The sequence below is a fragment of the Anopheles stephensi genome, chromosome 3 (assembly GCF_013141755.1).
Source record: "Anopheles stephensi strain Indian chromosome 3, UCI_ANSTEP_V1.0, whole genome shotgun sequence".
In the NCBI taxonomy this organism is placed as follows: Eukaryota; Metazoa; Arthropoda; class Insecta; order Diptera; family Culicidae; genus Anopheles; species Anopheles stephensi.
The window spans coordinates 28,257,870-28,284,810 of record NC_050203.1 but is presented as its reverse complement, the minus strand read 5'-3'; the positions used below and the strand labels follow the sequence as shown (position 1 = coordinate 28,284,810).

Below are 26,941 nucleotides of genomic sequence, written 5' to 3'. Positions count from 1 at the left end.
AGAATCATACCTACTACGGGCTCCACAAACTCCTGTGCACCAGAAGCCTACAGCATTTGAGCTTCACGGGCAAGTCTTTTAGACTATGCGGGCGGAGGACGCCATTTTCGTGCGAAAAGCGCCAAGGAATATCTTTGACGATGTGTGCGAGCAGATAAACGAGGATGAGCCACATACTACTTAGGCTTATGAGCCTTATAGCGCTGCGGATATCGTGACGATGACATCCGGAAAGATACGAAGGATGAGTTCGTGGGTTGGATCAAGAGGAGTCGAATCGACTGCAGTCCTCAGCTCTGTGCAGCTTGTCCAACAGACCACATTTCTTTCACGGCAAAAAAATTCGCCAGTCTTAGTTAAATCATACTCTTGTTGAACAATTTTATTCTGAAGCCATCATTTTGCAGCCTTTGCCCTGAAGGAAACCGAATCCAGCGATGAGATGTAATGTAAATCTCGGTAGCTAAGAAGAAGAAACGCCCCCCCCCCTCGCCCCTCCACTATCTCTTATACATGTAAATCTTCAAGTATACGCAACTTACTAACCAGAGCAGCGACGGAATTCCGATAATAAGTGTACATAGTACGAATAATGAAAGGCGAATCGAACGAGGGAGAAAAAAGAAGTATTTGACAAAACTTAGCAAATATTACAAAAAAAAGGGAGAAAGGAGGCAAATTAAAAAAAAAACAAGAAAACCTATCCACATTACGAATCCTAACAGTCCTAACAACTAATCTCGAGCTAAATCGTTCCTTGCAACAACGAACGTACAGAACCGTACGGGCTTAGTACAGTAGTCTAAGAACCTTAAGTATTTCCCATATTTTTAATGTATGCGTGTATGTGTGCTTTGAGGTGTGGCCCGTTCTTTTTCTGTATCCTTGCTACATACATTTTTCACTATATTTAAATGTGTGTTTTTTCCGTCTTTCCGTATGTGTGTGTGTTTTTTTTAATTCGCGTTTTCGACCCCCTTCCAACGTGAACATTTGTTTTGCGTGTGTTGTACGGTGTGAGTGTGTTGTGTAGTGTGAGCGTTAACTTGAGTTTTAATTAAATAGTGTGTGAAGTGTTTATGCACGCTTCCTTCGTGCACGAATGGATGAATTCTTCGCAATTTTTGAATGAACTCGTCAGCATTGGATGTGCGCGCGTGGCTTCATGATGATGATGAATCCCAAAAACCATTCGGCTTCTTTTAGGCTAAAGTTTCTTCGCGATCGCTGCCGCTATCGAGAGAAAAAAAGGGTGGTTAATCCTCCGCCCACCTTCTAGGCAAAGCCGCCCCCGGTGATAAAGTGATCGCGCACTCGCGATCCGGAACGGAATCCCAACTTTTCCTCGCGGTATCCATTTTCCACGCTTTAAATGTGTGTGTGTTTTTTATATATTTGTTCCGTTTTCTCTCCCCCTTGCTCTCTCTCTGTCTTATCATCTAGCTCATCGCTAATGTGTTTTTACCCCAGAGTTTTTGCATTACTGCCACTCGACACTAAATTATTTAATAGCTCTACAGTGTATGTGTGTGTTTGTTTGTCTTGTGTATTCGTGTTGCTAACGCTTAGCGCTTCCGTTTGGAGCGTTTCCGTTATGTAAAGCTGTAACGTTGTCATCCGAGGCTTGTGTGCTCGTTGCTGTCCGTTAGCTGGGCGAGCGTTTTGACCACCTCGCCCCGTTGTGCGGGCGACAGCTTCTCGCAGAGCCCAACCACCGCATCCAGCGTTGCTTCCGGGAAGTCCTGGAAATTGAAAAAAAAAATGGATAAGACTGCAACAAAAAACAATTTAGCCCTACAAGACTTACATTTAATGACTGACGAATCCGCGAGATTATTGCGCTACGTTTCACTGAGTAAATATTGCGGGACACGGTGGAATCGGATCGCTTCTGATTCTCCAACCACTCCACTGCCGACTCGTTTGTCTCCCATAGGTATCCCTGAGGCAAAGAAAAAAACGTTGCCAAACAATTAATAGCCAATCCTTAGCTAAAGCCATCCCCCCCCCCCCCCCCAACATCCTCACAGCCCCACGTACCTCCGTCGCTCCCTTATCCTCCACGAACCATCTGCGCAGCATCGACTTTGCCTGCCCGACCGACAGATCATCCTGCGCTTCGAAAATCTGCTTAATGAAGTGTTCCTCCAGCAGCAAACGGCGCAACCGCCAGTAGATCCAGTTGCGCGAATTACGCCACGGTACAATCTCGCTAATGCAGCCCTTTTCCAGCATACGCTCGGGTGTGTCATGCAGGTCGGCAAAGTGTACCGCCACCGGGTGATAGTTTTGTAGCAGCGCGTTCGTTCGTGCCTTGATTTTGTTCTCCAACTCCGTGACCAGCTCCTTGTTTTCGCCCGCCGCGGTTAATTGGTTCTTAAGCTGCACAAAACAGGAAAGGTTGCAAAGCGTTAAGGACACAACAAAAAAGGTACTCCTCCTCGCCGCACACTTACATCCACCACTGTTGCATCCAGGCGTTGAATAGTTTTCACGATGTCCTTCTCTTTGTATTTCACCTCCACGATACCTTCCGGTTCCAGCACACCGGCACGCGATTCCGGATCGGCGTACGTTTCCATGTACCGTGGGTTGATGGTAGGATCCAGCACGGCCCAGGCACCACCCCGAAGCTCGGCATTCGGTGGCAGGTAGACAATGACTGGCTGCTTGTACTCTCGCAGCCCATCCACAATGTACGCACCGAACTTTACAATCTGCTCGTACATATCTAAAAGAACGATTTTTTATGTTAATAACGCCTAAAAGTATGCAACCAAAACCCCAACCAAAATCCGAACCTTTCTGTCCACCGGAGAAACCACGCCAATTGGCAAGGATGATCAGCGGTAGCTCCTCCCGCCCAAAGTCCTTTATCGCCTGGGCCGTCTTGAAGGACGAATCGGGGAACCAAACCTGCCCCGCTTGCTGGAATGTTTTCGCTTCCGAGTCCAGGTTGGCCGGATCGGCCGGTATCGTCACCTCGACCGTGCGCGTCTCGACCGCAATCACACCGACCGGAATGCCGCCCAGCTTGGCCCGCCCCGCCACCACCGTCTGGGCCCACGGTTCCATAATTTCCTCGAACGTGCCGCGATCGAAGAAGCCCGTCTCCCAGTCGGACGGGTTGGAAGGATTGTACCGGCCGGCTAGCATCCAGCGCGGATCGTACGGTGCCTTGGTCGGGGTGAAATCGATCATCCGATCGATCGGATCGCTTGGCGACACGATCGGCAGGGTGCCGCCGCGCGCATTCGGAATGTAGGACAGCCAGTGCAGTATCCTGTACACGCCGTCCAGATCGAGCGCTTCCGTCTTGTGCGTGACACCGTTGTTGTGCATGATCTGTATGCCACCGAGCTGATTGTTCGAGGCGTACACCTTGCGGCCGAGCAGTTTGTTCAGCGCGGCAAAGCCGGTCAGGATGATGTGCGAATTCTCGATCTGAATCACACGCTGCCCGAGCCGCACGAGGTACGATCCGATGCCGATCGTGCGGCACGTCACCATCGAGATGGTGACCACATCCTCGTACGCGCGGGACGTCTCGCCGGCGATCATACCCGCGTACCGCAGGTTCTCCACCCCGAGCCCGTCCGTTTTGCCGATAATGTCCGTAATCTTGTACCGCGGTTCACCCTCATCCTCGATCAGGATCGCCCGGACCGAGTTGCTGTTCGCTATCTTGCTGTAGTCTTCCGTCGTGAGGTACAGGTACTTGAAGCCCTTCTCCGGCTCCTCCGGATCTTCCCACGCGACCTTGAACAGTGATTTCACCTCTTCCGCCAGCCCAATGCGGGCGCCACTGTTGACCGAGATGTAGATGCGGGGACACTTGCGCTGCCGGGACAGTTCCGACGCCTTGCAGAACAACAGATCCTCCTGGGGGCCGAACGAACCGATCAGGTACGTCAGATCGTTGGCAATCACGATAATCTCACGACCGGTCGCAAACTCCGGCGTCGCCAGCACGATACGCCACGCCACCATACCGACATTGTTCTCGCCCGGCAGCCGCTGGATCTCCTCGAGCGTATCGCCGTTCAGCACCAGCTCGTTGCACTCGAGCAGAATCTTCTCCGGGATGCGTATGTCCTCGGTCGGGCGTGCTTTGGAAAACTCCTTCCACAGCCGTTCCGTCATCTGCCGGAACATGTCCGGTATGTCGTACACGTACGTCGTTCCATTCGATTGCGCCTGGAAGCGTTTCTGCTGCAGGAAATCTTTGGTCATGTACGGAGACGATATCGGGAGGCCGTGCAGTGGGCCCTGCCTGTTTCCATACGCTTGGAATTTAATAACGTGCGTTTCCGGATCCGTCACTTCGGTGTACATAGCGATGTCGAGGAAGTAGCCCGAATCGTTCGCAATGCACAACCGCACGGAGGTGGTCGGCGATTGGGGCGTTTGACGAATAACCATCTTCAGCTCCGCCTGCAGCACACGCAACTTCCACAGCCGCGGTCCGTACCGCATTACCATCTTCGTAACGGACTCCTCGATCTTTGCCGGATCCATGATGACGGTCGGCACAAAGTTGAGGAAGATGTGGTTACAGTCCGTGCGCTTGGCTTGCGGATGGGAGAAAGCCACCTCCAGCTCGTCCATCGCTTCCAGCAGCACCCGTTCACCTTCGTTTTGTAGGTATTCGAACGAAGCTTCCTTCGTAATCAGATCCGAATGGCGAATGATGGAACGGATGAAGAACCGGAAGTCCGTCACCTCCTGACCCTTCGGTACCTTGGCCCGGCCGAGGTAGAGATGCATCTTTTGGTTTGCGGTTGGCAGTGCTTCCAGATCGTACGTTTTCATACGATTCAACTCGAGCTGGAAGGCACAGGCTGGCTCGAGATGGCGATAGATACGGTCCTCCTCGAACTGGTCCCGCGCACGGTAGGTGAAGAACTTCGGGAACTGTCGCCTGTAAAAGGGAAGGAGGCGTTAATAAGTTCAGGGTGGCAGATGTTTGGCGAGTGGACTTACTTCTTCAACGCGGCGAACGTAATTCGTCTCACGCGACGGCTCAGCAGCTCCTCACGATGTTGATTGCAGAACGAGCCAAACACTAGCTCCATCTGATGATCATCCATGTCGCCCATGTCCCGCACAGCAATGCTCAGGATGTGGATCGCTTCCGATGGTCGAGCTGTAGGGGAAAAATCATATCCCAAATCAATAAACATCCTCTCTGCGCTTAAAAGCTTTTTCAAAAGAGTAACTTACGTGCGGCATTTTCGTTCTCGACGACACGGTTCACCTGATCGGAGATAGAAACGTTGATCGAGGTGCTCATCCTACGATCCGAATCGGCTCCCTCCACCGCTTCCAGCACTTTCGGATTGACAAACACTGGGGACGCATAGTCCTCCAGTAGGTCCAGAATTTCATCCGAATATTGATTAAAGTGCTCGAACGAATCGAACGCTGCCATGCAACCGGTGCGCATGAACGAATCCGGAATAGCGTCGGGATCGTTTCCTTCCGAACTGAAAAATGGATAAAGAAACGATCGTTAGTGACACGTTTCTATGCGCAGGACTTCCGAAGAAGCGATAACAACGTTTACGTACTTGTATCGATTTGGATGTGCTGTAGGCAGTAGGAATTGAAAGTGCACCAGCGGTACCTCCCCGGATAGCTCCAGATGCTGCAGGCAGGTCAGCTCGTACGAGGTGTAAGCACGGCGCACGTACACCTCCAGCGCCGCATTGCACACCGCCCGGTTCGAGTGGTAGAAGAAATCGTGCAGAATATCAAAGATGGACGTTTCCGACTGGATCAAGCGCTGCAGATTCTCCGGATGGAAGTCGTGTCCGTACATGTCGACGGCGGACAGGAAGATCGATTCCATCTGATTGTGGCGCAGCTCGTACGCCGGCTGATGGGCAGCGATCAACACCTGCCGGGCGCGCAACGCCACCCGCGAATGTTCCGCCCGGTTCAGCGATGTCAGCTCGCTGAGCGTCGCCGCCAGCTCGTCCGTCAGACCCGGCTCGTTCGCCCACAGATGGTCGATCAGCAACGTTACCAGCAGGTTCTTCTTCGCTACCTGGCTGTGTGAAAAGATCGTCCCGACCACCACGTCCATATCGTCCTTATGCTTCTCGCGAATAGCCGCCACACACTTGTCATAGTGCCCATGCTGGAACTGCGATTCAACCGCATAATATTGCTTCAGTAACTCGTGCACGGCCGCCTTCATGCGTCCCCGGATACCGTTGCGATAGCGCTGCACCAGCTGTACGATGCCTTGCGTCGTCAGGAAGAACACGTCACGATCGGCACGCTTCTGCAGCGTGGCCGCGTGGCTATCGATCACGCTTGCGATCATCTGCGACGGGAACTGGGCCAGCACGCTGGTAATGTTGCGCTCGTACAGCTGCATCATCTTGCGAATCTTCTTCTCCACCGACAGCGGAATGCGGCCCGAGATCGAGGCAATCACCTCCTGCAGCTCGAGCAATGGCAGTGACGGATCGCGCAAGCTTAGCATAAACTTCTCGATAATCTCCCGCAAGCGGGGCGCATTGTACGGATCCGGCAGACAGTAACCGGCCAGCGTGTTTTCCAAAATGGTCTTGTAGCTCGAATGGATGCGGTTCAGCTTTTCCGGTATCTGCACGTTTTCGCTGATCGGCCACGGATTCTTGTACGGTTGGGCTTTCGTGACCAGCGACGGATCGTCCAGCTCGAGGTGACCGATCAGGGTGCCCGCATCCAGCACAGCACCCGGACGGCGCAAAAACGTGACCGTGCCTGCCTCGTTCGCCTTCAACGTCATGACCATCTTCATGACCTCTATTTCGGCAAACGCTTGACCCTTGGAAACGTGCGCACCGTCCTCCACCAGCAGGCTGATGACCTTGCCAGCGGACGGCGAGCGCAACAGCGACGGATCATTCTCCTTCTCGAACACGCAGGTCTGGTTGCCGATAACGATACGGTACCGGTCGACCTCTTCCTTCATGTACGTCGTGTAGCTGGAACCCTCGAGCGACAGCAGCATGCCCCCATCCGACAGTCGATGCACTTCCACCTCCTTAAAGGACCCGTTCATAACGAGGAAGTACGTGTTCGGGCCACTCTTAGCGGCCTGCACCTTGTACCGGACGCCCTCCGCAATAAGCTCCACGTCGACGACGTTCGTGAGCGTGTTTGCCGCCTGAATTTGGCCCTTCTCCATCGAGCCTTTGAAGCTCGCAAACGCATCCGTTACCTTGCGGTCGGCAATGTGCAGCGCACCGCACACCACACCGAGTATAATGTCCGGCTTGTCCGATTGCACCCGTTCGGCGATCAGCGCATCCAGCCAGGCCGTGTCGATCGTGTTGTCCAGGAAGCTGTTCGTTTCGAGCAGCGTGATCAGGTACTCCACCGTCGTCCGGAAGTCACCCCGAATGGAAAGTTCCTTCAGCGCGATCACGAGATTTTCGCGAGCCTGCTGACGATTTTCACCCCACGAGAAGCAGTGCCCGAACTGTGAGTCGGCAAACTCGTGCAGCCCACCGGACGCGGCCACACTGAAGTATCCCCAAACGTTCTTGCTCGAGCGGAAGTTCAACTCCTGCACCGTACCCGAGCTTGGCTTGAAGCCTTCGTCCGGATTTTCCGACGTGATGCGGGCTGCGATCACATGGCCCCAGGGGCGTGGTTTTTGCGTCGGATTGTCAAAGTCTATCACCGTGCTGCCCCACGGATTTTCGCCGTACAGCAGCCGGATGTCCTTGATGCGGTACAGCGGAATGCCCATTCCGATCTGAAGCTGACAGGCGGGCAGATTCACGTCCGCCACCATCTCCGTACACGGATGCTCCACCTGCAAGCGAGGGTTCAGCTCGAGGAAGAAATATTTGCCTTCCGAGTCGTACAGATACTCCACCGTACCGGCGCTCACGTAACCGACCATTTTCGCCAACCGTACCGCCGCCTTTTCCATTTCCTCGAACACAGCCGGATCGGCAATAACGGCCGGCGCCTCTTCGATAATCTTCTGATGGCGTCGCTGGATCGAGCAATCGCGCCCAAACAAACTGATCGCATTGCCGTACTGATCGGCCAGCAGCTGCACCTCCAGATGGCGTGCACCACGTGCCAGCTTCATCACGAAAATCGGTGACCCGGGCACCTCGGCCTGTACCTGCCGGAACAGTGCCGGAAACTCTTCCGGTGTATCCACCCGCCGGATGCCCTTGCCGCCACCACCTTCGGACGCTTTGATCATGACCGGAAAATTGATCTTTGCCGCCGCCACCAAACCCTGCTCGGAGGTGGTCACGCAACCACGCGCAAACAGTTCGCTGGAAATCTTGATCTTCTTGCCACTGTACTGAGCTTTCAGCTCCGAGCCGGACCACGGCAGGGTGGGAATTTCGGCCGTTTGCGCCACGATCGAGGATGCAACCTTATCCCCAAGCGCCCACATCGCCCGCTCCGGTGGACCAAGAAACACCAGCCCCTTCTTGTGCAGCAGCTCCGGCAGTTTGGGATTCTCCGACGCGTGACCCCAACCAGCCCAAACCGCCTGCACCTGCGTCCGGAGCGCAATGTCCACAATCAGCTCGACGTTGGCGTAGTTGTTGTTGTTCGAGCCGCCCGGCACCGGCACGTAATGGTCGGCCATCTTTATGTACTCGGCGTTTGCCTTCAGATCTTCCGGCGTTACCATCACGACGAAGCGTACCGCGCGCTCGTTCTTAAACATCTCGTACGACCAGCGACGGATCGATCGCATACACTTCACCGCCGCGATACCATTGTTTGCGATGAGCACCTACGGGTAAGTAAAGTGAGAAAAGCGTTTGTCACAACATCGGTTAATGGGAAAGGGAGTATTGCGTTTCATTTTTTTTTAACACAAAACGGAGATTATTGTGTAATGAGCCCGTTAGGAATCGCGATTGTCGCGCTAATTGTACGTGCGTGCAGTGACAGTGAACGATGCGAATTAATAGCCATCAGGTGATGGGAAATTGTGCGTGGAATTTCAATGGAATGTTGAATCGCACGTTTTCATTCGTGGACATTTTTAAACTGTATTAGTCGTAGCTCTCAAATGGCAAACTTGCGAGAGAAAAGCTCTCCTGCAGTGCAAACGGAAAACTTTCAAGGTGCTCGACACGGTCGATGGAACGGTTGGCGATCGAACATCGTGCATGACCTTTTGAAAGAATAAATCAACGATTTGGAGATGTTCATTGAATGGAAGAAAAATCTGCCAACAAACTTGGCTAGCACTAGTCTAGCAAAAAATGATATTGAGAGCAAAAACAGGAATTACTGCACAGGAACAAAAAAAATGCCAAGCCAACAATCCTATCCTCGCACGCATTAATCTCCGTAATTGAACGCCCCGAAAGAGCGCGAGAACTGCTGGACACACTTCTACCGCCTAACAGTTGCAATTACATTCGACATTGAACACTATCCTCGGAGTAGTTACCGACGGAGCAAGAAAAAAAGGGCCTTCCGTCACGCAAACGTCATAAAAAAATCATCCGACCGTCGTTAGGAATGGCAAAGTAAGTGGCGTATGACTTCTCCCACTGCCCTGCGGTGTTGTTCTTGCTGATGCCTTCCGCCTGGCGATGATGATCATGATCATACCTTGTTAATCACCCGCGTACCGTTGAATTTGTTCACAAACTCCTCCGTCGTCGATAGTACAAAGTCACGTTCCTGGCCACGCTGCAGTCCCAGTCCCGTGCCGTGGGACATACTGGGCCTAAAAATGAACAAGCAAAGATGAAAATAATAAGCAACAATTTAAGAACATCTGATCGTTTTCGAATGGGGCGAGAAGACTTTCGTTACGATAGGAAGACAACACAACACACACACACACTAACCACATCCATGTCGATTCGGTTTGCGTTTCCGAACTGTGCCGGGGAACTACATCCGGTTCCGGTTCTGGACTGGATAGCCCAGGGAAAGATAAGGGTGCTTGCGGTTCATTAAGTCGACCACGGCACAGCAACGTATCGAGCACGGTAAGAACTTTGCTGCCCGCTTTTGCGTGTTTCTCTTTCATTTAAACGTACGTAATCTGGGTTAGCGCAACACTGGACAAGAAATTTAGGTGGTTTAGATTTAATTTCACAACTTCAAATCGAAAGTGATGGTGATCCGGACGAAGATCACACACGTTACGACATTGGGCACACTCGTCGCGTGGAAAGTGTTATACTATTGACCACACACCGAGCACCCGGTTGGCGCACCAAATCTTCACGACCAGTACACGATATATGGAACGATAAGAAAACAAAACATATACGAAACAACAGCACACCGAAACCGACCCGCACGAGGACCTTCCAAGCACTGGGGGATCGTTGCAAAATCGATCGCTTAACAGACCGCCCCACCGACAGGCTTCACTTTCGAACAGCAGAGGAGCACGCATTTCAAGGCGGGCATATATTGTTACAGGTGTGCAGAAAGGATGCCAGCGACGGACGGGGTGTGTCCGTCCATCAGCGAGCGATCTTTGGAGGGGTGGGCCACCAGAGCACACACACAGGTTGAAGTGTGTAACTGGGGCCGAAAACAGTCGGCTGTTACGCTAACCCACTGCTGTTGCACAAAATCTTCCAAATAGATGAACCGCGCGAAGCGTCGTACCACGGATGGATGGAAGCGGGGAGTGATCCACCACAAAAAAGTGGCTGGCGGGGTGGGGGTTTGGTTGTCGTTTGAAGGTCTTCTGAGCTTTTCAAACAACAATCCGGCAGACAGAAGAGGGTTCGTTGGACCGTGGACTGAAGACATCTCTATCGATACATCACGAGGAGGTCGCTTCAGCTGGGGCTCAATAGTAATCGACAGCAGTAGGGTGATGAGCGCGGGTCCGAATTTTTCTTGGCGCAGGCAAAAGCTCACGTAACAACTTGCACGTGTAGCGAGAAATAGTGCACCATAAACGAAAGGAAAACTCGATAGCTTTTATATATGTTGCGTAGGTAATATCGCAGGATGAACAACAGTTTAGGAGCATTTAATCGTACATTCATCGTTCCAGAAAGTGGTTCAAGCTAATTCAACTGAAATTAGGAGACATACTAAATGTTATGGGATTCTATTTGAAATTTGATATTTTGGCAAGAAGATATTCCGATCCGCAAGAAGAAGATAAAATTCCGAAATATTCTGAGAACACCAGGATTGAAGGTCATCTTGAAATTTTATCAACAAAATGGCATTGGAACATCTTCAAAGCTTCTGGTAATGCCAAAACTAATCTTCAGAGACAAGAAAGAGGATTCCATCAGCTCCGATATGTATAAAAGTAATTACATCCAGCATTATAAACCGATGGATATGAGAGGAGCAGTATTCTGAAGAAATAGTTGGCGCTATGTTTATAGTGGGATGAGTTAATCGAGCCCGTTGGCCTTCCCATTAGCAGCATTGATGAAGGATTATTAAGTCGAACCGTACCCAGAACCGTTATCCAGTTATCCAGGTTATCCAGTGGCCGAGGCAATAGCGGCGACTGTCCTCACAAGGCAGAATCGGGGTTCAAATCCTATTTAAACCGCCTCCCCGTACGCAGAACGTGCCTATCTAGCTACGGGTAAAATCAAGTCATGGAAAGCAAGAAGCGGGCCAAAGGACCTCTCAAGGTTGTAGAGCCACGTAAGAAGAAGAAGTACCCAATAGCACGACTGAAATCGTCTATTTATTATATTGCGGAAATCCGGAGACGCATTGTGCTGGAGAATCGTGCCTACTACGGCCTTCACCGTCTGCTGAGATCCAGAAGACTTCCAGAGACCGCACGAAATGTGAGTTCTATCGCACACTGATTCGCCCGGTGGTCCTATATGGCCACGAGTCTTGGACCATCCGAGCGGAGGATGCAAACGCTCTGGGCGTGTTCGAGCGACGCATCCTCCGGACCATCTTTGGCGGTGTGTTCGAGCATGGAGTGTGGAGGAGAAGGATGAGCTTGCTGAGCTATACGGCGAACCGGACATCCTGACGGTGGCGTAGACCGGCAGGATGCGATAGCTGGGGCATGTTATGAGGATGCCGGACTCATGCCCCGCCAAGAAGGTATTCGTCAGCGACCCTCAGTCCGGCACGAGGCGTCGTTGGCTGGATCAGGTGAAGGGAGGCCTGTCGGAGATCGGGAGCCTACACGGATGGGAAGCTCGAGTTTCCTGGCAATCTATTGTTGACTGGGCCATGTCACGACGACGTGCTTTTTAAAAGAGTAGGCCAACTTAATGATGATTATATGGCAAGATAGATTACTCGTTTTGTAGCATCCTATCCTAAAGCATCCAGCTGAGGATGACCTAAGTCCAGGCAGGCTCATCAGTTCGGCTCCCAAAACATCATAAATTTGGATTTATAAACATGGCTTAACGACCAATTGATTTGGCGGGAAATTAGCATTCGCCAGGGAGTTTCATATCTCTGGCAACAAAATTGCATAAAATTTCACAATGGTATGAAATATCGTAAACAGGACGGACCGAATGATTCATATTTGAGAGAAGAGAGAGAACTTTTGTTTGTATAATATATACAAATGGCCACCATAAATCCCTGTGTGCAGAACCGGCTATTCAGCTTCAGGTAAATCAAGCCAAGGAAGCTAGAAATGGAGGCCCAATACCTCATGAGGCTGGTAGACCCAACAAACTCAACATCCGCCAGAATTGAATTTTACCTTCGGTTAAATAACTCACAAGATCTTCTAACGTGCTTTAAGAATTTAAATGTCGTAGCTGCGAAATGAGACAGAATTTCTTCACGCACATTATTTATGCCCAAACCATCCATTCCCACGCAAACATTACGAAACCAACAGAAATACTAACTTCAAACCCCCGGACACGGACAGGTGCAGATTGTTGGCGAGTGGCACCTTCAGCCCTTCGCTACCACCGCCCGCACCGCCGAGCTGTTGCAGCATGTTGACACCGTTATCCTCACTGAAGCTGCTGCTGGCACTGGTGCTACCGCTCGGGACGGCCGTCTCCAGGTTGATCACCGGCGGGGTTTGCTGTGGTGGTGCTGCCATGATCAGGTCATTATCTGCGGTCGTGTTCCAGGAGCTTTCCTCACCGGTTTCTGCCAGCACGAATCGTTTGCTCGCCCTTCTCTTCAACATTATTTCCCGCGCAAGGGCGAGCAGCAGCACCGTCGAACCCAATAATAGTAGCACCGTGTTACTGCTCCAGTTGGCCACCGGCACCGTCGCTACCAGCCACAGCAGGAGGGCCTCAATTTTGTGCCCTGGTTTTTTTTTTGTTTTCGCTCTTCTTTGGCCTGATTTCCACAGTCGATACACAGCAGCACGCGGAACTTAACTGATATATTGATTTTGCCGATAAACTTCTACTGGAAGCGAGTGTGACAGTGAGCACCGAACTCCCGCGTGAGGTAGGATGATTCAATCACGGCAAAATCAATACCGTTTGCACTTTCACTACAATCGTTTGCGCTATCACTGTCCGGTGACCGGAGGGAGAAAACGACACACACACACACGATCAGCAACTACCCCCCTATTTTTGAAAAAAAGCAGACACGAAAAACGAAACGATGAGCTGCCTGGCCGGCGTTGCTTTGCGACACTGCACACGGCAAACACGGATATCACGATAAATCGATTGCAACCTGTCAAAGCCAGCTGACGCGACTTCTTACGCGAGCACTTGCCGTAAGGGCACTGTGTGGAAGGCCTGGGACCGTAGAATCGAAAGCGCTGACACTCCGATTACACAAGGCATCTGACCTACTCCGAACTTGCCGATCGCCTACTAAGCGTAGTTCGATCGCCAACAACTGGGGCGATGTTTGAAAATGCTTGATAAACCAAATCTTTCCTTTTCGCAGCAAACCTCAAATATTTCGTCACACATAACACATTTTGGGCCGGAAGCCACACCGAAGGGAAAGTTGTTGTGCCGTTGTACAACACGCGTCGTATGATACCGTGCCACGCCGCACGTGAAAGCTCCGACGAGAGCTCGTAAAGGCCGTTAAAGTTTTGGGAAGTTTGCGCGTTGGTTTTAAAGCTATACTTTATTCTGCGGGACGAACGACGTTCTCCACTCGTATGTGACATTGGGGATTTGGGACACACACACACGCAACTGGGCTGAGAGGGCAGCTAAACCCCCAAGCCATACACACACACACAGACATCGCTGGGGTGATCGCGTGATGCAAACACGGAAAACCGGTCACCATCCGGGGCACATTCCGTGGCAGGTTGTTGTTTTTCCCATCTCATCCGCGTCCCTTACATAATGTGAGGAACTGCCGGAGTGAGTCAGGCGTGGATCGCTCAACAAAGTTGACCGTCGCTAATCTTACCACCGACGGTTAATTCATTCAAAAAATCCACAGCTGACAGAGCACAGTTCAGCTTATCTTTTCGGAGCTTCTTTTGGCGAGTTTCTAATTTATTCTGACGCCTGACTTTTCGGAAGCGTTTCCAAGCACGCATGCCAAATGTATCCCAAGGTCTTCTCCGAGGTGCTACCCGAGGTGATGATGCCAATGAAATGGACCGGTTTGCTGGGGAGATTGTAGTTCCCATTCTCCTCAAAAGTGACAACCTTCAAACAAAAAAAAGTCAGGTCCCACACGTCAGGTCCCTCTATAGCGAGTGCGTTGATTTTCGGAAGCTTTTCTGAACACATCCCGCAAGACGCACAGCACCAGCACCGGTAGAAAACAAAAGGGAGACAACAACGAAAAATAAAACACTTAAACTTTCTCTCCAAACCATTGCGGTCTGTGTCGTGGCCACTGCACTTCGGGTGTATACCGTTGGAACCTTAAGTTCCGTTAGTGTGACGTTGGTATGCGAGTATGGACGAGTATTCCACAACAAATTAGGACAAATTCCTTGCCCGAAAACCATTTAATCTATCTCTCACAACCAAATCACAGACAGCCGTACAAATCCCGTACGGTGGTGCGGATCAGCAATACTATGCCAGGTTGCAATCGATTGTGTACGGCTTGCCTAAAAAACGTTCGATAAGTACGTAAGACTCAACAACATCGAACGCGTATCGCACTCCGAACCGGTGGCACAGGTGTACGGCGGATCGGTGAAATTACACCCCAGGGAAGCGCAACTCGAACGGGGACGATCGTCGTTAACTACTTGGGTCACTTGGGTAAGAAAGGGCTTCCGCGCGCGCGCGCCTTTTCGCACCAGCCAGCCGGCACTTCCGTGATTGGCCACGTTTCACTCGCAACTGACCGTACGGGGCGCGATCTGCCAACGGTTGAGCCACTGTACGGTTTACGTGGGCTATCCGGTGAGAGCGAGAGAGCGAGAGAGAACGAGAGAACGCCAACAACCCCACAGAAACAATCAAAAGCGCGAATTCATCTGCACGCTTTTTGTTGGGTGGTGGTGGCTCTTACAAACTCGAGGGAAAAAAAAACTCCCCCGTGGTGGGGGGATGAATTAGCAAAAATCGTTGAGAGCAAAAGAGCTTCATCCGGGGGATGGATGGGTAACCGAAAACGTCTTCGTCGGGAGAGTCTTCCCAGCAAATCTTGGACGCTTGGATGAAGTTTGGGAAAGGCGCCCTTGGCAATCAGGTTCAACGTACAACACACAAACACACACACAGAAGCTGGTGAATGGAGTTTGGGGAAAGAGAGTCTACACTACTGCAGGTGCATTGGGACCACGCTTTCGGAGACGCAAACTGCGTGCACGTGCACTCGACTCGGGCCGCGGAATGACTTCGATTCGATGCTAGACAGAAGCGAGAAACGCACTCACCTTACATGCAACCTTCGGGAGTGCGTAATAAAAGAGAAAAACATATTACGAGGTAAACTACACACTGAATGTGATTTGATCGATGTGGTGTGTGTGTGTGTGCAGCAGTGCAGCATGCAATGCCGTTTTGTTTAAATGAAATCACAAATGAAGCATGCGAAGGGTCTTCCTACATCAAGGTCCTCTGTATGTGATCAAAAGCAAATGTACATGCAAGTCGATTTGAAAAGTACCTTGTTGATAAGTCATTTTTAAAATAAAAATGAATTAAATGAAGGCTATCAGCTATAAAAACTAGTGTACATGTATAATAAAACTAATTAAACAAGTAAATAACTTAACCTACTAATTATAAGTAGGGAATTCTAAAGCTAGTTTCAACTGAAAAATTTACAATAAAACATTTTCAAATGATAAAAGATAAATAAAAAATGCTATTATAAATAACAAAGCTTATGAAAAGTGTACAAATTACAAAATAAAACCCATAACTAATTATTGTCTTTCGCAATTTAAAATTAACAGAATTGGCAAAGGTGAAGAAGAGCTCTTGAGTGTAACTTTAACTAAAAAAATTAAAAAAAACCCTTTGAATTCTATTATTGCAAGGCCAAAAAGAGAGAAAAAACCCGCTTACATCTCTAACAAAATAATTCTAATGGCGTACGATAAGCAAAAACAGTACTTAAGGCACGCGCGTGACACAAAAAATGGTTCTTTGCCACGAAATACTACTTGCGTCATTTTGAAACAACCTTTTCGTCCCCACACGAATACTTCGATTTGCGAAACCAAAAGAAGAAAAAACACAACGAATCTTGCCCGGCTATGCGCTACGCTCTTCAAGTCGCTACTTCAGCCTCATCATCTCCGCGGAGACAGTCAATAGAGCAGTTTGGTCGCGTCAGCGCGCGCAAATAGACTTGGTTAGACGGTAAGGCAGGAAAGCGCAAAAAAAAAATCACACCTGTTTACATACTTCGCGTGTACACACAGCGTGCAAGGGGGAAATCAAGCTTCGTTTGACGTGCTTTTTGTTGTTAATTTTTGTACGCCTAACCAATTACCCAATTGCTGCGAGTGGACAGAAACGGAACCGAAGGCACAATGGAGCTAGCGAGCGAGCGAAGAATGGAAGACGGATGTTCTGAGCAATTGCGCAAGCCTGCTGATGCTGCTTGGGGGGGATGAGGCGAATAGAGGAAACCCGCAGAACCTTACCTTAAACGGCGCCGTTTTTCGGTCAGGTTCATCTCGTACGAGGAACTGCTACGCAGCCCACTACCGTTCTCCATCGTCTGCGGGAATGCATCGTTTGCCTCGAGCTCGTCGTCCAGCTGGCTATCCTCCTCGCCTACGATGAAGCTGGCCCGCTCCTGGCCCAGCGAACTGTTTTCATCGCTCGTTGGGACCACCGGTCCCGCCGGTTCACCAGCAGCATCCATCTTGATATGGTTATCGTTCGTGTCGACGGGCGCGTTCGCTGGGCGCTGTTCCTGCTGACCGTTTACGAAGCACGGTTTGTCTTGTGGACGATTCAAGCGTTTCTGCTTTGACTGCGGGCGTCGGGGTTGGGGCCGATCGTACAGGAAGTTAGCATTAGAAAAGGACACCTGCTTGAGCTGGCTGGTGAGTTGATCGACTGCCTCGCCAACTGTTGCCTGCTGATCTTCGGCGGTAGAATTTCCGTTCGTCAGCGTTGTGACTCCGATGGGTGGTTCCGTGTCGCAGCCGTCCGCAGTATTATCACCTGATGGCAGAAGAAAAAAAACACACAATTAAAAAAGGTTGTTAGTAGTTCTCTCATGCAACGTAACAGATAAAAATGGATAAAAAGGAACAGATAGATAAATTAAATACATTGAAACATCAACCAAGAAATGCATTCAACGAAACAGAAACAAGGTCTTATAATCAACAGAAGAAATACCTCAAAACCTACGTACAGGCCCTTTCTTTTGCACCAGCAGTGGCAGCGAGTACTTCGGTCGAGGTTCGCACCGCACCGTGCCGTACAATGGTGGTCGTCTTGGCGGACGGTACGCCAAAATCGTAACTGGTCCACCAGTCGTACAGGAAAAGGTACGCAAACAGTATGACCCCGGCTACCACGAGGTAGATCATTGGACGACCACTTCGGCGTGCTAGCGCTAGAAGGGGGGAAACTACACCGCCACCACCACCCCTTTTTTTCGGAGGTCAGCTAAAAATTCAAGCAATGCAAATGTGGCCGTGCCGCTACTATCGAACGCCCCCGGAAACGATTGTCCCTTCCCGACGTTCAAGCTTCACACGACTTCACGATGACGGATTCGGAAATCTGTGAATTGAACGGAATGACGTCAAAAGTAAGTCAGCTGTGTACAGGTGCGGAGGAAATCGAATTTGATGGATGCTCGGGGATGCTCGGCAACAGGACAAAAAAAAAGGGAAGGGTTCGATCATCCACTGACTGTAATTGACGCAAAATACAGAAGGTGCAAGGAACGATAAATGACATCTAAATGTGCGAATCCCTCTGTCTTAGGGACACTACTGACGCTCATCACTTTTATGGAAAAGTTCTCAGATGATAACGCAATTGCTGCACCCAATTTCACGCAATACCCAGTACAGTAGCGTCACAGATTTACCTCAGATATTGGGGGAAAAAAGTAATAGAATTTCTTTACTTAAAGACGAAACTAAACTTTAAAAGAACTAAAATACTCCCGCTGATAAGCAATGTATATGCTACCATTGTGATATCTACTGGACATGATTTCAAATTTTGGACAACTAGCATCAGAATGCTAGATCAACTGATGCAGCTATTACATAGTCTACCGATCAGGGGACACGGTTCATAAAAAAAGTTATTCTGGTGATTCTACCATCCAAAACTATCTAATACTACGATGGCTCAACTAAGCTGTTGTGGTTTTCGAACCCAGACATTCTGTCGGCGGCATGATCGTCACTGGTGACATCAGCACGCAATCCGTAACAAGCGGTGAGGGAGTTCGAAGCTTCATTCGAAGCAGAGGACGATGTCATCAAATTCCCGAAGCTCAACATCATTAAGGCTGCTTCACGTTCCGGACCGAGTTCACCCGGGATAAGGTGCATTTCAATTGGCGGGAGAAGAAAATGTCTCCCATTCGATACTCGATCATACCGTGTGAAGACCGGCGCCGCTATCGCATCGTCCACCGAAATGCTCCAAGAAAGTTGTAGTAGAATTTCAATAATCAAACTCTACAACCATCGGAACACTACTTCTGAGTGTCACTAAACATGGCACACCACATGTCGGCACTTGTAATACTTTTTCTGTCTAGTAATTCCCATTCATGTCCACTTAAATTTCATGCTCAATCATCATTCACCCGACACGATAGTGATCATGGCAATCAGCAACTTTGCGCTCGCTCAAGATCGCAGTGTTCACGATGCACGAGGTCAACTAGGAGTGACCATTAATCGAACAGGAGCAGAAGAAGAAGAAGAAGACGAGGCGTATCGCACATTATGTAACAGAGCCAAGGGCGATCTCACGGTGATCTTTAGTACGGGGGCTTTCAGACACACACACTTTGTATTGCTGACGTCTCTTATCACGATTGATGGCGAATTGCAATAAATATGCCTTCAGCAACTGAATGCCACAATCGCCAGGAAGAGCATTGTAAGGGACGATTTTAAGTTCAACTCGAAATGAAACATCTTCTTCGATTAAAGAAAATTCGCACACAAGCACACACACGTATAATTTCCACTCTGTAATGTTTCTACCCCAATGGCTAGGTATTTTGCGGGAAAGGTTATTCAACCATCGCACCGACAAAATGCTACACGCATTAGCGGGCTGGTGGATACCCTTCGAAGAACACCGATAGGCAGCGGAACTTACGTTTTCCGTTAGATCACTCTGTGCTACCGGGCACAGGAACACATTCCCAAAGCAAAACGGTACACCTCGAAACCACTCCTTAATCCCTTTCTCTCTTCCGGAGATCTATTCCACACACCACTAACGCGACGACCATCCGTACCCGGCGCCGGTTCAAGCGAAAATGATCTAGTTAGGCGAAAGTTTGACCGCACGGATCACGCGTACGGTGCGCGCGCCGCCGCCGCCGCCGCCTGTTGCCTGGTGAGGTCGGTCGGGAACAACGAAATCACTGGTGTGCCCTCCGGTACGTTGCTGTTCAGCGCTTTGCAGTGGCTTTCGAAGGCAGAAAAGGTCGTGCCAAGCGCATGCACATGCGTTCATGCGTTCCACAAAGCGACGGCCCAAACGGCCAGCATGGGATGTGTTGATTGTAAAGCAACTTCTATCAGTGCTGTTCGGATTGGCGATCGACGTTAATCGCGTCGGTGTTTCGATCTACCGTTTTCACCTCATCGCGACCTTCCCATCTGCGCAACAACGCGTGTCTAATCAGCTGAGACGGACCTGGAAAGTGACTTCCAGCTGGCTGGTCGTAGCATTTCATCCCACAACGCGTCCTGCGCGCCAGCGGTCACCGTCAGCACAGACTTAGACATGAGTGCCGCATGGTAGCCGGGGACTGATGCCGTCAGCAGTGGCGTTGATAAGACTCGTCGGGCTGGCTGGTGAAAATCGACCAAAACAGCGCGACGAGATCTCACGGTCGCAGGGCAACTCAAGGTCGTGCTGCAAAATAGGGGATGGAAACCGGATCACGATGTGTCTGGTGCCTCTATTAGAAATTCTATATTCTTGGGTCACCTGTTGCATAGATAGGGGTCGAATGTAGAACAGAAGGAGGCAGTCAAAACGGGTTTCTCGTTCAACATTCTGCAACAACAACTTTCCCCTTCCATTCAACGTTGGCAATAAAATAGCCGTTAAGGAGGTAGAAGTCAGACGATCGGGGGAACGAGAACCGAAAACTGGAAACCATCCCGACGCTTCCGTAAACCAAACCCCGGGATGCAAGAAAACCGGATCGATTATGCAAGACACATTTGCAGTGAAGGTGCGTATTTAGGTCGGAATTGTTGAATTCATGTGCCATGTGCACATTCCATTCCAAACGCAACAGCTTAAGGGCAAACAGTAAAGCAAACACTTTCGCATTGATTAACTAGTGGGCAGATTAACACGCCATACGATCCCGACCTGGAGATCTGGATTTGATGTTTACAGATCCTGGAGAGTGATTGCTTGAATCAATTTCTTGCGCAGTAAGCAACGAACTGGGCAGAGTTTAGATGGGAAGTAAAAACAAAACCAATCCCAACCATCACCACCACCAGAGTTCCTTGTGACGCGGGCAAACCTGGACAAGAAACTGATCGCTTACGGTGTGCGTTTGCTTGCCACAAGCAAAAATGACTTTAAAGTGCCACCCGGCCACTCAAAGGTTTTTGCGTCCGTTTCGTTGAACGATTTTACCGTACACACACACACGATTTAAATGCACTGACCCCGGAGGTTTATTACGGGTGTCACTTGTAAGTAACCTTCCACCACACACTGGGGAATCGGATTTTGCCCTCCACACTGGCCGACCGTTAACGATTGGGTACAGCAGCTCCAAGTTTTCTAAGCAGAGTTGACCGGTAGATAAGACTTACAGCGTCAACGGCTACGGTTTGATGGTTTGAACCTTTGGCGTTAAGGGAGCTGTTGTCCAAATTTTTAAACCCAAAAGCTGGCCAATTACCATGTGCGGAACGCGTAACACGCTAATGAACCGGGGGAACGGTTCCGATGCAAATCGATACGGTCAATAGAATATGCTCGATGAAGCTCAAATGTGTACAAGACAACCTAGTTTTTGGTCTAAAAGTGTTATCAGAAGAAATTCTATCTCACAACTCTGACAACTTGCATTTGGGCTCTGGTAGTAAATGTCCTGGCATCTCAATTAAATTGTCGATTGCAGCGATTCCAGCCATCTATCAATCGAGCTGGCCGCAAGATTACTAAGCCGCTGTATGAAGAGGAACGCGGCCCTCCTATCAGCTGATTGCCAGCTGAGGTGATCAGCTTTCTATGCCGCTTGGAAGCAGACGCGTGTTTCGCACGAACCGAAAACCCCGACCGCGAGTCCCCCAATCGCGGTCTTATCGCCTGATGGCAACAAACACCGGACACTTCGCCCTCCGCACTTTGCACAAAAATTGAAAGAATCCGCGCGGTCTCCGCGGATAGGTGCATCAGCGTAAGTGGAGACGTACTTAAAAAAAAATTATTCCCGCGGTGGCGTGATTCGTACCATCATGATAACAAGCACTATTATCTCCTTCACGGTATAACTCTCCCGGAGTCCGCACAAAATCCACAGACACTCACACGCGCGCCCGCAAACACACGTCCAAAATCAACAACACTCACTTTCTGGCCACAGGGAAAAAGAGCAGAGCCAGCTCACGGTTCGGTACACGAACTAGCCAAATTTTGGGCACTACTGTGTTAGCGCAGGAGGAAAAGGTTTTAACTTCGCCATGATCTTATCTTATGTTTGGCAATCCTAATCTAAGCTCAAGACTTTGTATTTGGAGCAGTTCACATGATTCATAGTATTTGCCGTAGTAATAAACTAAGGTCCCCGACGACACTTACTTAACTGCCGCTGGGTCTGACTGCTGCTACCCGTACCGAACCTAGACCAAAACGCTCCCGTTGTGCTGCCTTTTCGCTACTTTCACGGACCACGACTGAACCGAGGTCTGGCCCGCGGGTACCATTGATAGCGATGGATGAGCTGCCTTAGAAATCGACGAAGCACATACAAAAAGTCCGTCTATCGGCTTTTCGGGTCATGCTAGGGGTGTGCCTGGCTTGCACCAATACTAGCGTTCGCTTAATCGCGCGATCGGTTTGCAAAAGGGTGGTTTTTTTAGTGGTCGATGCATGTCACTTAATCAATATGCTGTGTTCGTTTTTTTAAGCTAATTTGTTGTAATAAGTATAGCATCTAAGTTTTTCCCAAGTTCAGGGCTATGTGCTATCAATATGCAAAGAGCTATCTATACGTCCAAGAGAATCCGAGTTTTTACATTTTAAATTAAATTTATATTACATTTTATAGAAAAACGTACTGCTACAAGAATTGGCTTCTATGTATCAAAAAATATAAAGGTAAAAAAAAATATTTTAAAAATCAGCTCAGAAAGAAAATAAATTTTTGCATACACGCGGGAAGTCTAGTTCAATATTTAAATTGTATTAAACTATATTTATCTCATCACAAATAGTTGCACTCTAATACAAGAAAAAAGCAGACCTTCATCTTAAGTAAGTCAATACGAAAAAAAAAACAGATATGTTAAGGATTATCTCAAGAGCTCTTGGTCTGTCATTACTGGCTTCTTTGTCTTACGTTAACCAAGGCTAGATAGTCTGTCCTGCATTCGGGACGGGATTCAATACCTGGCGTCGAATGTAATCCAAGTTTATCTTGAAATTATTTGATAGAGCACAACTAGATTCAAATTCAGTCCTAAATCCTTAAAAACGGAATTCATGTAAGTTGCAAAGCCAAAGAAAAACCAAAGAAATGGAAAAAGCTTTCCAACGATCATCCCCTACATGAGAGCTTTCAGTATATACGCGCCCTGGACTCAAGTGTGTTGGCGCAGTTAGAGATCCACGTGCATCAAAATGAAAACAATCCCCCGCCCTCAAAAACTAGTTGCAGTAGCACCTCTCCCCTCCCACATCCCACCCCATTGCCCTCTCCACACTCCATCATCGGTGGTGGTTGCGTCAAGATGCACCGGGCGACTCGATCGACTGTGATAAGGTGTTTATTTTTGCTTTGTTTACTATTTACACTAACCGGTAACGATGGTTATCCCGTACGCGACGGATGAGTGACCTTGAAACGCACGCATACACTAGAGCGCGCCAAATGGCGTTGCGAAACGCGATACCCGGGGTGGCACACGTGTATGGGTGTGCGTGAACTTGAGAATACGTACGTTTGCGAGAGCGAGCACACCGTACACTCCTACATCGACCGGGGAAAGAGAAGAACAGAAAGGAGCAATAATTTGCAACCAAATTAACCCGGCAGCAGCACATGGAGATTTTTGTACAATAGAAGCCGCAGCAACCTCTTTCCGGCCAAAGCAGGCCGGTTTTCGATCAGGGGCGTAAAGAATTTTTATCTCGTTTAGCAGAATCTCGTTGTTCGGGACGGTGATCCACTTGATGCAATCAACGCACAAACTACCGGGGGGCACGACAACTCGCGTGGTTGTCCAGTGCTTCCTTCCCCAATCGTCTTCTTTTCCTTCTACTTTCGCCTTCCCCACACACACACACACACCAGCTAACGTCATGTTTAGTTTGGCAGTTTTGTCTGGCTAGTGGGATATGTGCGCACTAGCGAAAGATGCCCATGTTGGTTTGATCTGGTGACGCGCCGCCGAACATCACACCATCGTTTGTGATTGGTCGGGAAGGCTGGGCCCATATTAATTGGACAACTTGATGGCGTCACGGGTGGGAGCGAGCACCAGCATCGGACCATCGTCTCCAACGGGAAAGAGATGCCAGGCCCCATCGCCACGGAACGCATTCCTTTCCCGCACGAGCCACAACCACTTCCTTCATCCGTTCCAAAAAAAAAAGCACTAGACTAACGGTAATGTACGGCTATGCTATCATATGGCGACCTGCCGACGATCTAGCAGCCTGTCTAACGTGCAATTCGGCCACTGGCACGGATCGTCTACGGATTACGCTATCACCTAAAACACAACACAGCAGACACACATACGCACGCACACGTAACTTGCACAATAGAAGGACTACATACCATTTTCCATATTTCCGAGTGCTGGCGCGGCGCCTATCGAGTTAACAGCAGCTTCACCGGGAAGCCTGCTTCTTCTCTTGGGTAATCGATTTTCCTAGGCTTCCTTGCGTGATTTTTCCGTCACACGTTGGCTGTCCGACGGTTCGGCGTTTTTTTTTTACTTTTCACGGCTCGACCCGGGGAAAACTTGCAGCACTTTTCCGATCTAATGACGGGACGCCTGCACGCCGGACGGCGGTGCGTAATACTGTGGACACAGACACGACGACAGTACTGGCTCAGCTCTCTGGGCTAGAAAAGCCTCATTTCCATCCGTGGTTCCCGTTGCAGCACACGACCAGACGAGAGGAGTGAAAACCGTACTTTGCAGTTGAGGAAGGAATTTTATTTGTTTTCCTTTTCTTGACGTTTTTCCAAACGTCAAAATTGAACGCAGCAGCAGCGGCGAGCACGAGCGAAACGGAGGTCGTTGCCCGGAATGCTTCCCTGGCGGAGAATTACACTGTTTAATGACTTACGCCAGGCGATTATTCACTGGTAAAACGCGATATTTTTTAACAATGTTTTACGAATGATTTGAATACAAAAACACTAATTTAACCGCTCTTTTTCATTGAACAATTTCACTTTATTGTTGGACCGTTTGAAAGGTGCGTCTGTGTGTGTGTGGGGTTTTTTCCTTTTGTTTTGCTTGTTTTGAAAGCTGGCTGTCAAACGCTCGGCTCGGAACGTCAAACGAATTGCCACTGCCTCGCGAATCTACAAAACCTGCGTATCGCCAGCGTCCTGTGTAGAACGAAACGGGAGAAATTATGTTTGAAACGCAAATTATCCATACCGAGCACAAGGACGTAATCCACGATGTTGCGTACGATTACTACGGCCAGCGGATGGCCACTTGTAGCAGCGACCAGTACGTGAAGGTAAGGAAGCGAAAACGCGCGCGCATCCGGTGGTTTGTTGTTTACATGCCGTGCCGGGTGTCTGTGCGGCTTGCATTCCGTTTCGGTGTCGTTCAATGATTCCGTTCTCCCCCCCCCACCCCCCCCCCACCCCCCCCCGGATGTTTCGTAGGTATGGGACCAAAACGAGCAGGGTGTGTGGAGTGTAACGTCTAGCTGGAAATCACATTCCGGCTCGGTATGGCGTTTGTCCTGGGCACATCCGGAATTTGGGCAAGTGCTGGCAACCAGCTCGTTCGACCGAACCGTCTCCGTGTGGGAAGAAACGGTGGGCGAGAAAACAAACCCAGCGATGCCACCGCTGAAGCGCTGGGTGCGCCGTACGAACCTGGTCGATTCTCGGACCAGCGTGACGGATGTAAAGTTTGCTCCCAAGTCACAGGGCCTGATGTTGGCCGCCTGTTCGGCCGACGGTGTGATCCGGATCTACGAAGCGCCGGACATTATGAACCTGTCCCAGTGGACACTGTCGCACGAGATTAGTGTAAAGATTCCGCTGAGCTGTCTGACGTGGAATCCGTCCATGTTTCGGCTGCATCCCGCAATGATTGCTGCCGGCAGCGATGATTCGTCGCAAAGCACGGGCGGTAAGGTGTTCATATTCGAGTACAGCGAGAATGCACGGCGCTGGGCAAAGACGGAGACGATCAATTCCATTACCGAGCCGGTGCATGATATAGCGTTCGCGCCGAACGTGGGACGCAGCTATCACATTTTGGCCGTCGCTAGCAAGGATGTGCAAATATTCAACCTCAAACCAATTCTGTAAGTGTAGGGGGAAAGGTGGTGCAACTGTTGGGCGACTGAGTAATCCTGTACGGCGTTTGTTGTCTGCTTCCAGCGATCCTACGGCAAACTCAAGACTGGAAATACAACCGGCAGCCCAGTTCGGTGACCACTACTGCACGGTGTGGCGCGTAACATGGAACATCACGGGAACGATGCTAGCTTCGACTGGTGATGACGGGTGTGTTAGAATGTGGAAAAGTAAGTAATGAAATCAATCATGCACCTGGTGCCACAAGGTAACACAAACGTTTCATTCTACTTTCTAGTGAACTATTTGAAAAACTGGCGCTGTGCCGCTGTTCTCAAGGCAGAAAATTCGGAATCGGCTCCGGAAACGTCGGTAACGGCCTCGCTGAAGTCGAGTATAGTGAATGCAACGGCTAAATATTACAAGCGAGGTACCATCACTCATCCGGGCCAGGTTCCTCGACATTAGACCGATGGCGTGGAATGTGCTGCAGCTTTGCTGGAAAAAAAATACTGTTGAATAAATGTTACACCGGGAATGGAAGCTTACTCAACATTATTAATTCTAATTGGAGAAGTCAGTTGTACCTAAATGTAGGATTTAAAAATTAATTTCTAATTTCCGCGACTGAAAACGATGTAAACAGCGAAATCGCAAGTGAAAGTGATCGGAT

At 49.7% G+C, this 26,941-nt stretch overlaps 2 protein-coding genes across 5 annotated transcripts; one reads left to right on the top strand and one right to left on the bottom strand.

Moving 5' to 3' along the window:
* Positions 1–356: 356 nt before the first annotated feature.
* LOC118509875 (acetyl-CoA carboxylase) lies at positions 357–24,925 on the bottom strand. 4 transcript variants are annotated; one of them, XM_036051105.1, is made up of 11 exons: positions 24,550–24,925; positions 16,991–17,519; positions 9,604–9,721; positions 5,571–8,770; positions 5,224–5,486; positions 4,984–5,146; positions 2,802–4,921; positions 2,457–2,731; positions 2,041–2,382; positions 1,808–1,942; positions 357–1,742 (listed from the first exon to the last, which is right to left on the bottom strand). In XM_036051105.1, the coding sequence occupies exons 1-11, from the start codon at positions 24,557–24,559 to the stop codon at positions 1,614–1,616; spliced, it is 7,284 nt and encodes a 2,427-aa protein (XP_035906998.1). In that variant the 5' UTR covers positions 24,560–24,925; the 3' UTR covers positions 357–1,613. The 4 variants fall into 4 exon arrangements, with proteins under 4 accessions (XP_035906998.1, XP_035907000.1, XP_035906997.1 ...); XM_036051107.1 differs by lacking the exon at positions 24,550–24,925 and adding an exon at positions 19,662–19,852; XM_036051104.1 differs by lacking the exon at positions 24,550–24,925 and adding an exon at positions 17,716–17,985.
* Positions 24,926–25,260: 335 nt separating this feature from the next.
* On the top strand, positions 25,261–26,826 carry LOC118509878 (nucleoporin seh1). The gene is made up of 4 exons (XM_036051117.1): positions 25,261–25,472; positions 25,624–26,276; positions 26,353–26,498; positions 26,567–26,826. The coding sequence occupies exons 1-4, from the start codon at positions 25,362–25,364 to the stop codon at positions 26,734–26,736; spliced, it is 1,080 nt and encodes a 359-aa protein (XP_035907010.1). The 5' UTR covers positions 25,261–25,361; the 3' UTR covers positions 26,737–26,826.
* Positions 26,827–26,941: the final 115 nt, after the last annotated feature.

Bases quoted from the DNA above. Each gene is read 5' to 3' on its own strand.
- LOC118509875 (XM_036051104.1), bottom strand. From the start codon at position 17,893: ATGATCTACCTCGTGGTAGCCGGGGTCATACTGTTTGCGTACCTTTTC. The intron at 5,487-5,570 runs GTACGTAAACGT...TCCATTTTTCAG, and splicing joins GCACATCCAAATCGATACAA to TTCGGAAGGAAACGATCCCG. The intron at 1,943-2,040 runs GTACGTGGGGCT...TCTTTGCCTCAG, and splicing joins AGGATAAGGGAGCGACGGAG to GGATACCTATGGGAGACAAA.
- LOC118509878 (XM_036051117.1), top strand. From the start codon at position 25,362: ATGTTTGAAACGCAAATTATCCATACCGAGCACAAGGACGTAATCCAC. The intron at 25,473-25,623 runs GTAAGGAAGCGA...GATGTTTCGTAG, and splicing joins GCAGCGACCAGTACGTGAAG to GTATGGGACCAAAACGAGCA. The intron at 26,277-26,352 runs GTAAGTGTAGGG...GTCTGCTTCCAG, and splicing joins TTCAACCTCAAACCAATTCT to CGATCCTACGGCAAACTCAA.